The following is a 15,002-nucleotide window of genomic DNA, read 5'->3' on the forward strand; positions in this document are numbered from 1 at the left end:
AGGCCCCGGGACCCCCATGAACTCTATGGCTGAGTCTGCCCCGTCTCTGCAGTGCTGGTGGAAGAGGCACCACTCAGCCTGCGTCCTGGGGTCTCCGTTCGCGGCCTGGAGAAGTGCTTTCCTGGCAGCCCGCAGCCAGCACTGCGGGGGCTCAGCCTGGACTTCTACCAGGGCCACATCACCGCCTTCCTGGGCCACAACGGGGCCGGCAAGACCACCACACTGTGAGCCCCTCGACCACTCCCTCCCTGCGAGCCCCCCCGACCACTCCCTCCCCGTGAACCCCCCCGACCACTCCCTCCCCGTGAGCCCCCCGACCACTCCCTCCCTGTGAGGGAGGTAGAGGCTACAGTGAGCAGTAATGGCGCCACTGCACTCCAGCTTGGGCAATGGAGTGAGACCCTGTCTCAAAATAGGCTGGGAGTGGTGGCTCACGCCTGTAATCCCAACACTTTGGGAGGCCAAGGTGGGAGGATTGCCTGAGGTCAGGAGTTTGAGACACAGCCTGGCTAATATGGCAAAACCATCTCTACTAAAAATACAAAAATTAGCCAGGTGTGATGGTGGGCACCTGTAATCCCAGCTACTCAGGAGGCTGAGGCAGGAGAACTGCTTGAACCCTGGAGGCGGAGGTTGCAGTGAGCTGAGACTGTGCTGTTGCACTCCAGCCTGGGCAACAGAGCAAGACTCTGTCACAAAAAAATAAAAATAAACAAATAAATAAAAATGAGGCTATCACAGGGTTTTGGATGTAGCATTTAGTAGGTGATCTGTGGCCGGGCGCAGTGGCTCATGCCTGTAATCCCAGCACTTTAGGAGGCCGAGGCGGGTGGATCACGAGGTCAGGAGATCGAGACCATCCTGGCTAACACGGTGAAACCCCGTCTCTACTAAAAATGCAAAAAAATTAGCCGGGCGTGGTGGCGGGCGCCTGTAGTCCCAGCTACTCGGGAGGCTGAGGCAGGAGAATGGCGTGAACCCGGGAGGTGGAGCTTGCAGTGAGCCGAGATCGCACCACTGCACTCCAGCCTGGGCGACAGAGTGAAACTCCGTCTCAAAAATAATAATAATAATAAATAATTTAAAAATTAAAAAAATAGAAATTAAAAATAGATGGTGTGTAACTGCTGGTGCACTCCGTGAAGGGGGCTGCTCTGAGACTCCTCTACCCACAGGTCCATCCTGAGTGGTCTCTTCCCACCGAGTGGTGGCTCTGCCTTCATACTGGGCCACGACGTCCGCTCCAGCATGGCCACCATCCGGCCCCACCTGGGCGTCTGTCCCCAGTACAACGTGCTGTTTGACATGTACGTCTCAGCAGGCCCGGAGTGCAGCAGTGGGAAGGGACTGGACGCCCTCTGGGACTCTGCCTGCCATGTGGGTCACTCTGCTCTGTGCACTGGCCGCAGGCTAACTGTGGGCGAGCACGTCTGGTTCTATGGGCGGCTGAAGGGTCTGAGTGCCACTGTGGTGGGTCCCGAGCAGGACCGTCTGCTACAGGACGTGGGGCTGGTCTCCAAGCAGAGTGTGCAGACTCGCCACCTCTCTGGTGAGCCCATCGCCTAGGGACGTCACCTCACAGGGAGGGGGGCTGGGGATTCATCCTGAAGGCAGGGGGAAGCCAGGGACTGAGGTCCACGTGGGTAGGCAACCCTGCCCAAGGCTGGGTGCAACACACTGAGGTCCCTTCCCCACCTCTACCAGGTGGGATGCAACGGAAGCTGTCCGTGGCCATTGCCTTTGTGGGCGGCTCCCAAGTTGTTATCCTGGACGAGCCTACGGCTGGCGTGGATCCTGCTTCCCGCCGCAGTATTTGGGAGCTGCTGCTCAAATACCGAGAAGGTAAGAGCTGGGGATTCTGCTTGAGGGGCCAGAAAAGGCTTCTGACAAGGAAGTGCTGGGGATAGGGTTTTGAGGAATGAGTAGGAGTTTGCTACATGTGGACCCCACTTGTCACTATGGCATTTAGGGGCTGCTGCTCAAATACCGAGACAGTAAGAGTTGGGGGTAGCCAGAGGTTCCCCTGGATTCTGCCTGAAGGGCCAGAAAAGGTTTCCAACGAGGAGGTTCTAGGGATGAGGTTTTGAGGGATGAATAGGAGTTTGCTTCATGGGGCAGATAACTCCTGGCAGAGGCCCCAGCTCAGGCAAAGACCCGGTGTCCTGATGGTAGTTGTGGGTTGGTCCCCCGTGCCTAGGTCGCACACTGATCCTCTCCACCCACCACCTGGATGAGGCGGAGCTGCTGGGAGACCGTGTGGCCGTGGTGGCAGGCGGCCGCTTGTGTTGCTGTGGCTCCCCACTCTTCCTGCGCCGTCACCTGGGGTCCGGCTACTACTTGAGGCTGGTGAAGGCCCGCCTGCCCCTGATCACCAATGAGAAGGTGGGGACCAGCCTTCTCCTGACCCCTGACCCCCAGGACTCTGTTCAGCCCTGAAGGCCAAGCCACTTGGTGCCTCTCTGCCCGCAGGCTGACACTGACATGGAGGGCAGCGTGGACACTGGGCAGGATAAGAAGAACGGCAGCCAGGGCAGCAGAGTCGGTGAGGGCCGGGGTGGGAGACCCAGGGCAGGTGGGCAGTGGGGCGGCTGTGCCTTAACTTGAGGAGGAGGAGGGGGAGGGGGAAGAGGAGGAGGAGGAGGTGGCAGAGGAGGATGAGGTGAGGAGGAGGGGGAGGAGTAAGGGGGGAGGGGGAGGGGGAGGAGAAGGGAGGAGTGGGAGGGAGAGGAGGAAGAGGGGGAGGGAGAGGAGGGGGAGCAGTAGGAGGGAGAGGAGGAGGAGAGGGAGGAGAAGGGGAGGAGTGGGAGGGAGAGGAGGAGAGGGAGGAGAAGGGGAGGAATAGAAGGGAGAGGAGGAGGAGGGGGAGGGAAAGGAGGAGGGGAGGAGAAGGGGAGGAGTAGGACGGGGAGGAGGAGGAGGGGGAGGGAGAGGAGGGGGAAGAGAAGGGGAGGGGTAGGAGGGAGAGGAGGAGGGGGAGGGAGAGGAGGAGGGGGAGGGAGAGGAGGAGGGGAGGAGAAGGGGAGGAGTAGGATGGGAAGGAGGAGGAGGGGGAGGGAGAGGAGGGGGAAGAGATGGGGAGGGGTAGGAGGGAGAGGAGGAAGAGGAGGGGGAGGGAGAGGAGGAGGGGAGGAGAAGGGGAGGAGTAGGATGGGGAGGAGGAGGAGGGGGAGGGAGAGGAGGGGGAAGGGAAGGGGAGGGGTAGGAGGGAGAGGAGGAAGAGGAGGGGGAGGGAGAGGAGGAAGAGGAGGGGGAGGGAGAGGAGGAGGGGAGGAGAAGGGGAGGAGTAGGATGGGAGGAGGAGGAGGGGGAGGGAGAGGAGGGGGAAGAGAAGGGGAGGGATAGGAGGGAGAGGAGGAAGAGGAGGGGGAGGGAGAGGAGGAGAGGGAGGAGAAGGAGAGGAGTAAGGGGGAGGGGGAGAATGGGGAGGAGTAGGAGGGAGAAGAGGAGGAGGAGGGAGAGGAGGAGGAGGAAGAGAATGGGAGGAGTAGTAGGGGGAGGAGTAGGAGGGGGAGGGAGAGGAGGGGGAGCAGAAGGGCAGGAGTAGGAGGGAGAGGAGGAGGAGGGGGAGGGAGAGGAGGAGGGGGGAGGGAGAGGAGGAGGGGGGAGGGAGAGGAGGAGGGGGAGGGAGAGGAGGGGGAGGAGAAGGGGAGGAGTAGGACGGAGAGGAGGAGGGGGAGGAGAAGGGGAGGAGTGGGGGGAGGGGGAGAAGGGGGAGGAGTAGGAGGGAGAGGAGGAGGAGGGAGAGGAGGGGGAGGAGAAGGGGAGGAGTAGGAGGGGGAGGGGGAGGAGAAGGGAGGGGGGAGGGGGAGGAGAAGGGAGAGGAAGAGGGGGGACGGGGAGGAGGAGAAGAGGAGGGGGAGGAGGAGGGGAGGAGTAGGAGGGGGAATGGGTAGAAGGAGAACGAGGAGGAGGGGTAGGAGGAGGGGAGGAGGAGGAGAGCACTCGAGAACCTGAGACGATGCCCCCATCCCTGGGCTGAGCCAGAACCGTGAGATGAACTTGAACACTGACCCCACCTTTAACTCAACCAGGGCTGAGGCCAGAGACGAACCTACCCCTGACCTCCGCCCTAGGTCCAGCACTGCGGTCAAGATCTCTTTTTGTTTGTTTTTGAGTCTTGCTCTGTGGCCCAGGCTGGAGTGCAGTGGTGTGATCTCGGCTCACTGCAATCTCTGCCTCCTGGGTTCAAGCGTTTCTCCTGCCTCAGCCTCCCGAGTAGCTGGGATTACAGGTGGGTTCCACCATGCCTGGCTAATTTTTGCATTTTTGGTAGAAATGGGTTTCACCATGTTGGTCAGGCTGGTCTCAAACTCCTGACCTCAAGTGATCCGCCTGCCTCGACCTCCAAAGTGCTGGGATTACAGGCGTGAGCCACTGCGCCCGGCCGCACCTGGCCTACATTCTTAACCCTGCTCTCTGTCTGCAGGGACAGTCCCCTCACAGGTCACCAATGCCTCTTCCCCAGGGAGACTGGGATAGGGCGTGAGCTGGGGCTCCCTGAAGCACCCCTCTGTCCACTCAGGCACTCCTCAGCTGCTGGCCCTGGTGCAGCACTGGGTGCCCGGGGCACGGCTGGTGGAGGAGCTGCCACACGAGCTGGTGCTGGTGCTGCCCTACACGGGTGCCCATGACGGCAGCTTCGCCACACTCTTCCAAGAGCTAGACACGCGGCTGGCGGAGCTGAGGCTCACTGGCTACGGGATCTCCGACACCAGCCTCGAGGAGGTGTGAGGCCTGGGTGGTGGTGAGGTGGGGCCGGGAGGAGGGCTGCCTGGAGGAGGTGGTGTTTTGAAGGATGAATAGGAGTGTGTTTACGAGCAGCAGGGACATTCAGGGAGGAGGCATGGCACATGAGGAGCTTGGTGGCTCAGATGTCCCTTGGGAAGGCCTGGGGGACCCATGGTGTAGGAGGGGTTGGGGGGCTCACAAACCCCCAGGTCTCCCTGTGCGTGTCCAGGCTCTGAGCCCCTGCTTGTCTCCCCAGATCTTCCTGAAGGTGGTGGAGGAGTGTGCTGCAGACACAAATATGGATGGTGCGGCCGCAGCTCCCTGACCCCTGACCCCAGTCCAGAGTGGGACCAGAGGCTAAGTCCCCATCCCTGGCTTAGTCTGACCCAAGGCATAGCCTTTACCCCTATACCTGATTCCTGATCCCCCAATCCATGACCCTCAACTTTGACCCTGACCCCGATGGCCTTGCAGATGGCTGCTGCGGGCAGCACTTATGCACAGGCATTGCTGGCCTAGACGTGACCCTGCGGCTCAAGATGCCTCCAGAGGAGACAGCGCTGGAGAACAGGGAGCCAGGTAAGTCCTCCCCAGTGGCCCTGTGGTCCTCCCAGCCACCCCCCACAGCAGTGTGAGCACTGACCCTCTCATCCCTCACAGCTGGGTCAGCCCCAGAGACCCAGGCCCTCCAGGGCTCTGGGCCACACGCCGTGGGCCGGGTACAGGGTTGGGCACTGACCCGCCAGCAGCTCCAGGCCCTGCTTCTCAAGCGCTTTCTGCTTGCCCGCCGCAGCCGCCGTGGCCTGTTCGCGCAGGTGAGGAGGGCCGGCACCAGGGAATCGCATGGGAGTCCCTGAGTTCCCTACCCTGGCTGTCCACTCAGTGGCCTAATCCAAACCCTTACCCCCGTGTGTATTCCCAACCTGGAGCACATTTATTGAGGGCACTGGGGAGCCATGGATGGTTGTAGAGCAGGAGCAGGGACAGGTGCAAGCAAGACTGGAGGGTGGATGGAAGCAGCAGCTGATGGGCTGGTCCCCCAGATCGTGCTGCCTGCCCTCTTTGTGGGCCTGGCCCTCGTGTTCAGCCTCATCGTGCCTCCTTTCGGGCACTACCCGGCTCTGCGGCTCAGTCCCACCATGTACGGTGCTCAGGTGTCCTTCTTCAGGTGGGTGCAGAAGGAAGGGGCTGGTGGCAGGAAGACTACGGACCTGGGGGTACAGCCCTGACCCTACATCTCCCCTCACACACAGTGAGGATGCCCCAGGGGACCCTGGACGTACCCGGCTGCTCGAGGCACTGCTGGAGGAGGCAGGACTGGAGGAGCCCACCGTGCAGCATGGCTCCAACAGGTGAGGGCGTCTTGTTGGCCTGGACCTTGCCCCTCTCTGGCCTCAGTTTTCCCATCTGGTCCCTGGCCAGGGGGCCTCAAGGGGCACCTGGAGCATCCCCTGTGCCCACCTGGGAGCTGGGAACCTCTGTGGCTCCAGGAGCCCCCAGAAGCTGGGTGCCCACAGACCTGTACCTTGACCCTACAGCGCCCCTGAGTGTGCACAGCCCACTGTCTGCAGGTTCTCGGCACCAGAAGTTCCTGCTGAAGTGGCCAAGGTCTTGGCCAGTAGCAACTGGACCCCAGAGTCTCCGTCCCCAGCCTGCCAGTGTAGCCGGCCCGGTGCCCGGCGCCTGCTCCCCGACTGCCCGGCTGCAGCTGGTGGTCCCCCTCCGCCCCAGGCAGTGACCGGCTCTGGGGAAGTGATTCAGAACCTGACAGGCCGGAACCTGTCTGACTTCCTGGTCAAGACCTACCCGCGCCTGGTGCGCCAGGGGTGAGCCATGCCCCAGGACTCAGTTTCCCTGGCTATAGCGTGGGTCCTTGGGTTGCTGGGGCTGGTGTGGTCCTGGAGGAGGAAGTGGAGGGGTTGGTTGCCCAGCTTGGGGCTCTGGGCTGGGAGTCTTGCATACCTTCCTCTCCTCTTTTTTTTTTTGAGATGGAGTCTCCCTCTGTTGCCCAGGCTGGAGTGCAGGGGTGTGATCTCAGCTCACTGCAACCTCCACCTCCCAGTTTCAAGCAATTCTCCTGCCTCAGCCTCCCGAGTAGCTGGGATTACAGGTGCCCGCCACCACTCCTGGCTAGTTTTTGTATTTTTAGTAGAGACGGGGTTTCACCATGTTGCCACGCTGGTCTCGAACTCCTGACCTCAGGTGATCCACCTGCCTTGGCCTCCCAAAGTGTTGGGATTGCAGGCGGGAGCCACCGCGCCCAGATTTCTTTCCTGTTTTTGTCCCACCCTTGACTCTGCGGGCCCCTCTCACCATCTCTCTCTCTGTCCTGCATCACTGTCTCTGCCTGTAACTCTGTCCGTCTCTCCCACAGCCTGAAGACTAAGAAGTGGGTGAATGAGGTCAGGTGAGGAGGGGTCTAGCTTGGGGTCCCCTGCCCCAGTTCCACTCCCATGCCCTCTGCCTGCCCCCTGGGAGCTCTCCTGGCACCCCGGCCCTCAGCTCCCCTTCCCTGCCTGCACGGCCCCACAGGTATGGAGGCTTCTCGCTGGGGGGCCGAGACCCAGGCCTGCCCTCGGGCCAAGAGTTGGGCCACTCAGTGGAGGAGTTGTGGGCGCTGCTGAGCCCCCTGCCTGGCGGGGCCCTCGACCGTGTCCTGAAAAACCTCACAGCCTGGGCTCACAGCCTGGATGCTCAGGACAGTCTCAAGGTGGGAACTGGGGGGGCAGGTGGGTGTCCTGTCACAGCAAGGTCCAACCCCATTGCTCTGACCCTATGACCTTGACCCCCACCCAGATCTGGTTCAACAACAAAGGCTGGCACTCCATGGTGGCCTTTGTCAACCGAGCCAACAACGCAATCCTACGTGCTCACCTGCCCCCAGGCCCGGCCCGTCACACCCACAGCATCACCACACTCAACCACCCCTTGAACCTCACCAAGGAGCAGCTGTCTGAGGCCGCACTGTGAGTCCCTCCACCCTGCATGTCCTACCCTGCCTCCATTGCTCTGTCGTTTGGGGTGGTGGGAGCTGGATTTGAACCCTGACACACTCTTGCTTTATAAATGGGGGATAGAAACTGTTCCTCTGCTCCCTGAGCCAGGGAAATGGAACCTCCTCAGGCTCAGCGGACCCCAGCCTCCCCCATACATCCTCGTCCCACCAACCTTTATCCTGCCTGAGACCTGTACAACCTCTGCTGCCAAATCCCAGGCACCCTCATCCCTAAATTGCCCCTGCCATCTCTGCCACTGCTGACTGCCCCATAGACCTTTGTCCCATCAATGGCGTGTTCAGCTCTGCTCTGAGCAACCCATGCACCCTCACCCTACAACAGCCCTCATGTCCTCACCTCCAGGATGGCCTCCTCAGTGGACGTCCTCGTCTCCATCTGTGTGGTCTTTGCCATGTCCTTCGTCCCGGCCAGCTTCACTCTTGTCCTCATTGAGGAGCGAGTCACCCGAGCCAAGCACCTGCAGCTCATGGGGGGCCTGTCCCCCACCCTCTACTGGCTCGGCAACTTCCTCTGGGACATGGTGCGGGGGCTGCTTGGACGGGTGGGGGCCCAGCCACTGCTTGCCACTGCCCTGTCTGGCCCCTTGTAGGCAGGGGCTTGTCCAAGATGGCCTGGGTAAAGTCTTGAGGATTGTGGGAGACTTTGTGCCTTCCTACTCAAAAAGCAAGGAGGTCAGGATGGGAACAGGGCTGAGGGTGGCAGTCCCCACCTCTTCACACTGATAAAGGTAACTGCCATCTCCAATGCAGTGTAACTACTTGGTGCCAGCGTGCATCGTGGTGCTCATCTTTCTGGCCTTCCAGCAGAGGGCATATGTGGCCCCTGCCAACCTGCCTGCTCTCCTGCTGTTGCTACTACTGTATGGGTGAGGCCCCCAGTCCCTCAGGGCCTATTCTTACTGCCCCTTACTGCCTTCCCCACTAATGCTGCTGAGATAGAACTCTGCAGTGGCTCCCAAGGAGAGGATATGGAGGTCTGAGGTGGTGCCATGTGTGATCCAATTCAGTGGTGTGCCAAGGTGGCCTTAAAAGCTCATCTTATCGTGGCTCATATTAGTAGAGGTCTAAGGCAGTCCATGCCTGTAATCCCAGTACTTTAGGAGGCCGAGGCAGGAGGACTGCTTGAGGCCAGGAGTTTGAGACCAGCCTGGGTAACATAGAGAGACCCACCTCTAAAAAAGAAAGAAAGAGAGAAAGAGAAAGAGAGAAAGAAAATAAAAAACAGAAATGTGCTTTGGGTGAAAATGTCAATGTCTAAGGCAGAGAAGATGAGAATGGAGATTTTTATTCCTCTCAGGGCTTCTCAGTCTGAGTAGTTACTCCAGTGACTCCTATTGTCCCTTCAGCTGGTCGATCACACCACTCATGTACCCAGCCTCCTTCTTCTTCTCCGTGCCCAGCACGGCCTATGTGGTGCTCACCTGCATAAACCTCTTTATTGGCATCAATGGAAGCATGGCCACCTTTGTGCTTGAGCTCTTCTCTGATCAGGTGGGGCACCATGAGGCTGGGGCCTGGGCCGGGTTGGGTCGTTGGACTCAGCCTATGACCAACATCCCTCTTCCCGCCCTTGAGCAGAAGCTGCAGGAGGTGAGCCGGATCTTGAAACAGGTCTTCCTTATCTTCCCCCACTTCTGCTTGGGCCGGGGGCTCATTGACATGGTGCGGAACCAGGCCATGGCTGATGCCTTTGAGCGCTTGGGTGAGAACTTCCTGTCAGGTGGGACCATGGCTACAGATAGCTAGCACCCTTGGAGACCTAGAGTTAATTATGCAGAGTGGAGAAAAACAGCCCCCCAGGGAGACAGCCAGGGTTCTTAGGTGGCCCTAAGATTGGGCCAAGTTGGAGGTGCAAAAAAGCAGTTACAAAAAGCTAATTCTGTCTTAGATTACATCACAAGAGGCCTAAGGCTGTAATTAAGGGAGGTGATAAAACTTCTGTTTTCTGGCCGGGCGCGGTGGCTCACGCTTGTAATCCCAGCACTTTGGGAGGCCAAGGCGGGCGGATCACGAGGTCAGGAGATCAAGACCACAGTGAAACCCCGTCTCTACTAAAAAATACAAAAAAAAATTAGCCGGGCGTGGTGGCGGGCGCCTGTAGTCCCAGCTACTCAGAGAGGCTGAGGCAGGAGAATGGCGTTAACCCGGGAGGCGGAGCTTGCAGTGAGCCGAGATTGCGCCACTGCACTCCAGCCTGGGCGAAAGAGCGAGACTCCGTCTCAAAAAAAAAAAAAAAAAAAAAAACAAAACAAAACAAAAAAAAAAACCTCTGTTTTCTATGCCAGTTAGATTCCAGCTGAGTGGCCTATCCAATTTGTGTTCCTTTCCCTTAAGAATCCAGAGTGACATGAATGGAGAAGGGGCCAGAAACCAAGACTCTCATGGACCCAGTCCCTCCTTTCTATATCCACAGGAGACAGGCAGTTCCAGTCACCCCTGCGCTGGGAAGTGGTCGGCAAGAACCTCTTGGCCATGGTGATACAGGGGCCCCTCTTCCTTCTCTTCACACTACTGCTGCAGCACCGAAGCCAACTCCTGCCACAGTTAGTGAGGTCTACGGAGAGGGTGGCAGGGGCCAAGGACCTACTTTAGGCCCACAAATGTTCTGTCCCCAGGCCCAAGGTGAGGTCCCTGCCACTCCTGGGAGAGGAAGATGAGGATGTAGCCCGTGAACGGGAGCGGGTGGTCCGAGGAGCTACCCAAGGGGACGTGTTGGTGCTGAGGAACTTAACCAAGGTAGGTGTGGTCAGGTCGACTGCTGGGTGGGGGGTGCTCCCACTGGTCCACTCACCTTTCTGAAGGACCTGCACTCTCCCAGGTATACCGCGGGCAGAGGATGCCAGCTGTTGACCGCTTGTGCCTGGGGATCCCCCCTGGTGAGGTGAGTCCAGGGGTGGAGGCCAGGTGCAGGGACAGTGAGAGCCCGCCCTACTGCATGCCCTGCCCATCATCCTTTACTGAACACCTACTGTGTGCCCAAGGCCGTTTATTGAACAACTACTGTGCATTCACCACCTTTTATTGGGCACCTACTGTGTGCCAATATTTGTGCTCCTATTTTTATTTTATTTTATTATTATTATTTATTTATTTATTTGAGATGGAGTCTCCCTCTGTCACCCGGGCTGGAGTGCAGTGGTGCGATCTCGGCCCACTGCAAGCTCCGCCTCCCAGGTTCACACCATTCTCCTGCCTCAGCCTCCCGAGTAGCTGGGACTACAGGCGCCTGCCACCATGCCCTGCTAATTTTTTGTATTTTTAGTAGAGACGGGGTTTCACTGTGTTAGCCAGGATGGTCTCGATCTCCTTACCTCGTGATCTACCCGCCTCAGCCTCCCAGAGTACTGGGATTACAGGCGTGAGCCACCGCACCCAGCCTATTTTATTTGTTTTTAGAGACAGAGTCTCGCTCTGTCGCCCAGGCTGGAGTGCAGTGGCGAGATCTCAGCTCACTGCAAGCTCCACCTCCAGGGTTCACGCCATTTTCCTGCCTCAGCCTCCCAAGTAGCTGGGACTACAGGCGCCCGCCACTACGCCTGGCTAATTTTTTGTATTTTTTAGTAGAGACAGGGCTTCACCATGTTAGCCAGGATGGTCTTGATCTCCTGACCTCGTGATCCACCCACCTCAGCTTCCCAGAGTGCTGGGATTACAGGCGTGAGCCACCGCGCCCGGCCTATGCATTTATTTTGAGCCAACAAAACCTCATTAAGCACCTACTGCATGCTTACCTCTATTAAACACACACTGTGCTCACTAAAGAGGTGTACTGAATACTTTTGTGTCCATCAATGTTTATCAAATATCAATAGAATTTATTGGACCCCTATTGTATACACACGTACATCAAGCACTTGTTCACAGCCAACATTTATCAGGCACCTGCTTTGTACCAGTTCACATTCAAGCACCTACTATGTGCAGACGTATTTGCTGTGTGCCACTTATTGGCCACCTACTAGGGCTGGCACACATCTGCAAACAAGTGCTGTTTGTTAGCACACATTGCAGTATATATATATATATTTTTTTTTCGTTTTTTCTTTTGAGATGGAGTCTCACTGTCACCCAGCTTGGTGTGCAATGGCCTAACCTTGGCTCACTGTAACCTCCGCCTCCCAGGTTCAAGCGATTCTCCAGCCTCAGCCTCCCAAGTAGCTGGGACCACAGGAACACGCCACCATGCCCAGCTGATTTTTGTATTTTTAGTAGAGACGGGGTTTCACCGTGTTGGCCAGGCTGGTCTTGCACTCCTGACCTCAAATGATCCACCTGCCTTGGCCTCCCAAAGTGCTGGGATCACAGGTGTGAGCCACCATGCCCAGCCTTTTTTTTTTTTTTTTTTTTTTTTGAGACAAAGTCTTGCTCTGCCACCCAAGTTGGAGTGCAATGGCATGATCTTGGCTCACTGCCACCTCTGCCTCCCGGGTTCAGGCGATTCTCCTGCCTCAGCCTCCTGAGTAGCTGGGATTACAGGCACCTGCCACCACACCCAGCTAATTTTTGTATTTTTAGTAGAGATGGGGTTTCACAACGTTTGTCAGGCTGATCTTGAACTCCTGACCTCAGGAGATCGGCCCGCCTTGGCTCCCAAAGTGCTGAGGTTACAGGTGTGAGCCACCGAGCCTGGCCCACAGTATATCTTTACTAAGCATCTACTGTGTGCTGGCCAAGCTCTCCACCTTGGGCTGACTGTGCACCCAGCCTAAGTACACACAGTGTGCCAAGAAACATATGGAGATCTCATGCCCTGATATTTGTTGAGCACTTGCTGCACACGACCTTTATAGGGTACCCACTGTGTGCCAAAAGCCATTCCCTGCTAAGTGACAGCTTTATGCCTCGCTACGTACCCCGATATCTGCCCAGCTCCCCTGGGGCCCCATCCACAGCCTTCCATGTAGACATTCAGAAATCAGAGGTGCCGAGGCCGGGCGTGGTGGCTCACAGCTGTAACCCCAGCACTTTGGGAGGCCAAGGCGCGAGGATCACTTGAGATCAGGAGTTTGAGACCAGCCTGGCAAACATGCCAAAACCCTGTCTCTACTAAAAACACAAAAATTATCTGGGCTTGGTGGCACACGCCTGTAGTCCCAGCTACTCCAGAGCCTGAGACAGGGGAATTGCTTGAACCCAGGAGGTGGAGGTTGCAGTGAGCCAAGATCGCGCCATTGCCCTTCAGCCTGGGCGACAAAGCAAGACTCAGTCTCAAAAGAAAAAAAGAGGCCGGGCGCAGTGGGTCACGCCTGTAATCCCAGCACTTTAGGAGTCCAAGGCAGGCGGATCACGAGGTCAAGAGATCGAGATCATCCTGGCCAACATGGTGAAACCCTGTCTGTACTAAAAAAAAAATACAAAAATTAGCTGGGCATGGTGGCACACGTCTGTAGCCCCAGCTACTTGGGGGCTAAGGCAGGAGAATTGCTTGAACACGGGAGGCAGAGGTTGCAGTGAGCCAAGATCGCGCCACTGCAGTCCAGCTTGGGAAACAAAAGCAAAACTTGGTCTCAAAAAAAAAAAAAAAAGAAAGAAAGAAAGAAATCAGAGGTGCTGGAACCAGGGCCTGAGGTCTCACTGAGCACCATCTGTGGGCATCCCTGTAGTGTTTTGGGCTGCTGGGTGTGAACGGAGCAGGGAAAACGTCCACGTTTCGCATGGTGACGGGGGACACATTGGCCAGCGGGGGCGAGGCTGTGCTGGCAGGCCACAGGTGAGGGGCGTCAGGTAGGGTCGGTGTGGGGCAGGGTTGGCCCTGACGTCCTTGTTCTTCCCCACTCCTCCACCTCCCATGCGTGGACTGGGCTCACTGCCGCACACCTGCATGGTCTCTGAGACCCCTGCACCCCTACGTCCCACACGTGGACCAGGCCCTGAGACACTCCTGTCCCTTATCAGCGTGGCCCTGGATGGGTGGACCCCGAGACCCCTGTGTTAGCCACCAGTATGGTCAGGGACTAGCCAGCTCTCTGAGCCCCCGGCACCCCCATCCCCAGCGTGGCCCAGGAACCCAGTGCTGCGCACCTCAATATGGGCTACTGCCCTCAATCCGATGCCATCTTTGAGCTGCTGACGGGCCGCGAGCACCTGGAGCTGTTTGCGCGCCTGCGCGGTGTCCCGGAGCCCCAGGTTGCCCAGGTGAGCCCACTCTGTCCCCACTGCTCTCACCTCCCAGGGCCCGCCCGACCCAGGCCGTGCCCCTAAAGCCTGGCCCAATCCTGCACTCTCTCGCCTTGGCTCCATCCCTGTCCCTGCCCCCAGACCCTGCTTCCTTCCCCTATACCTCTGTCCCCCATCCTGGTCCAATAGGGATGTGGCTAGCCCGCCTCTTTGCCCGCCCCACCAAGTTCCAACATTCTCATTGGTCCACCCACCCTTTCTTCCGCTGCACGTTGCCCCTTTCTGCTTGAGTCTCCCTGCTGTGGCCCTGTCCACTTGCTCCTCTTCTGCCTACCCCCTGGGGCTTTGCACCTTTCTCGCTGGGTTCAAGGTCACCTTCTCACTCTGGCTATTCTCAGTTTGCAGTCCTTTCACTCTCTCTTCCATCTGCTTGGGGGTCTTGTCTTTGCCCTGGCCCGCCCCACCCTCACCCCGTCCCACCCCATGCCCTTTCTGGCCCTGCCCCATATCCATGTTGGCTCCACCCACACCATGGCCCTGCCCCATACCCATGCTTGCTCCACCCATGCCGTGGCCCAGCCCCATAACCATCCCAGCTCCACCCACACCATGGCCCCACCCCATACTCATGCTGGCTCCACTCACACCATGGCCCTGCCCCACACATATTGGCCCCTCCCCATACCCATGCTGGCTCCACCCACAGTATGGCCCTGCTGAATACCCATCCAAGCTCCACCCACACCATGGCCCCACCTCATACTCATGCTGGCTCCACCCACACCATGGCCCCGCCCCATACTCATGCTGGCTCCGCCCACACCATGGCTCCACCCCATACTCATGCTGCCTCCACCACACCATGGCCCCACCCCATACTCATGCTGCCTCCACCACACCATGGCCCCACCCCATACTCATGCTGGCTCCACCCACACTATGGCCCCGCCCCATATCATGCTGCCCCCACCACACCATGGCCCCACCCCATACTCATGCTGGCTCCGCCCACACCATGGCCCCACCCGATACTCATGCTGCCCTCACCACACCATGGCCCCACCCCATACTCATGCTGGCTCCGCCCACACCACGGCCCCACCCGATACTCATGCTGCCCCCACCACACCATGGCCCCACC

The 15,002-nt window shown here is 58.5% G+C and overlaps 1 protein-coding gene across 14 annotated transcripts in view; it reads left to right on the plus strand.

The window, feature by feature from the left end:
* ABCA7 (ATP binding cassette subfamily A member 7) overlaps positions 1-15,002 on the plus strand; it is a 28,046-nt gene that overhangs the window by 10,857 nt on the left and 2,187 nt on the right. For 7 of the 14 annotated variants that reach the window (XM_063620584.1, XM_063620589.1, XM_063620585.1 and 4 more), the window contains 25 exons: positions 53-224; positions 1,176-1,307; positions 1,410-1,549; positions 1,705-1,842; positions 2,198-2,382; positions 2,470-2,542; positions 4,523-4,725; positions 4,985-5,033; positions 5,203-5,307; positions 5,389-5,543; positions 5,772-5,896; positions 5,982-6,080; positions 6,267-6,554; positions 7,103-7,135; positions 7,261-7,438; positions 7,525-7,694; positions 8,088-8,265; positions 8,495-8,610; positions 9,091-9,235; positions 9,323-9,446; positions 10,158-10,287; positions 10,360-10,480; positions 10,563-10,625; positions 13,348-13,454; positions 13,738-13,879. In XM_063620584.1, the coding sequence (XP_063476654.1) occupies positions 53-224; positions 1,176-1,307; positions 1,410-1,549; positions 1,705-1,842; positions 2,198-2,382; positions 2,470-2,542; positions 4,523-4,725; positions 4,985-5,033; positions 5,203-5,307; positions 5,389-5,543; positions 5,772-5,896; positions 5,982-6,080; positions 6,267-6,554; positions 7,103-7,135; positions 7,261-7,438; positions 7,525-7,694; positions 8,088-8,265; positions 8,495-8,610; positions 9,091-9,235; positions 9,323-9,446; positions 10,158-10,287; positions 10,360-10,480; positions 10,563-10,625; positions 13,348-13,454; positions 13,738-13,879 (3,371 nt within the window). Of the gene's footprint in view, positions 1-52; positions 225-1,175; positions 1,308-1,409; positions 1,550-1,704; positions 1,843-2,197; positions 2,383-2,469; positions 2,543-4,522; positions 4,726-4,984; positions 5,034-5,202; positions 5,308-5,388; positions 5,544-5,771; positions 5,897-5,981; positions 6,081-6,266; positions 6,555-7,102; positions 7,136-7,260; positions 7,439-7,524; positions 7,695-8,087; positions 8,266-8,494; positions 8,611-9,041; positions 9,236-9,322; positions 9,447-10,157; positions 10,288-10,359; positions 10,481-10,562; positions 10,626-13,347; positions 13,455-13,639; positions 13,880-15,002 lie in introns of those variants that run through there. The other 7 variants (XM_063620590.1, XM_063620591.1, XM_063620595.1 and 4 more) reach the window with 6 other exon arrangements.

This window comes from Symphalangus syndactylus, chromosome 17, assembly GCF_028878055.3.
Source record: "Symphalangus syndactylus isolate Jambi chromosome 17, NHGRI_mSymSyn1-v2.1_pri, whole genome shotgun sequence".
Classification (NCBI taxonomy): Eukaryota; Metazoa; Chordata; class Mammalia; order Primates; family Hylobatidae; genus Symphalangus; species Symphalangus syndactylus.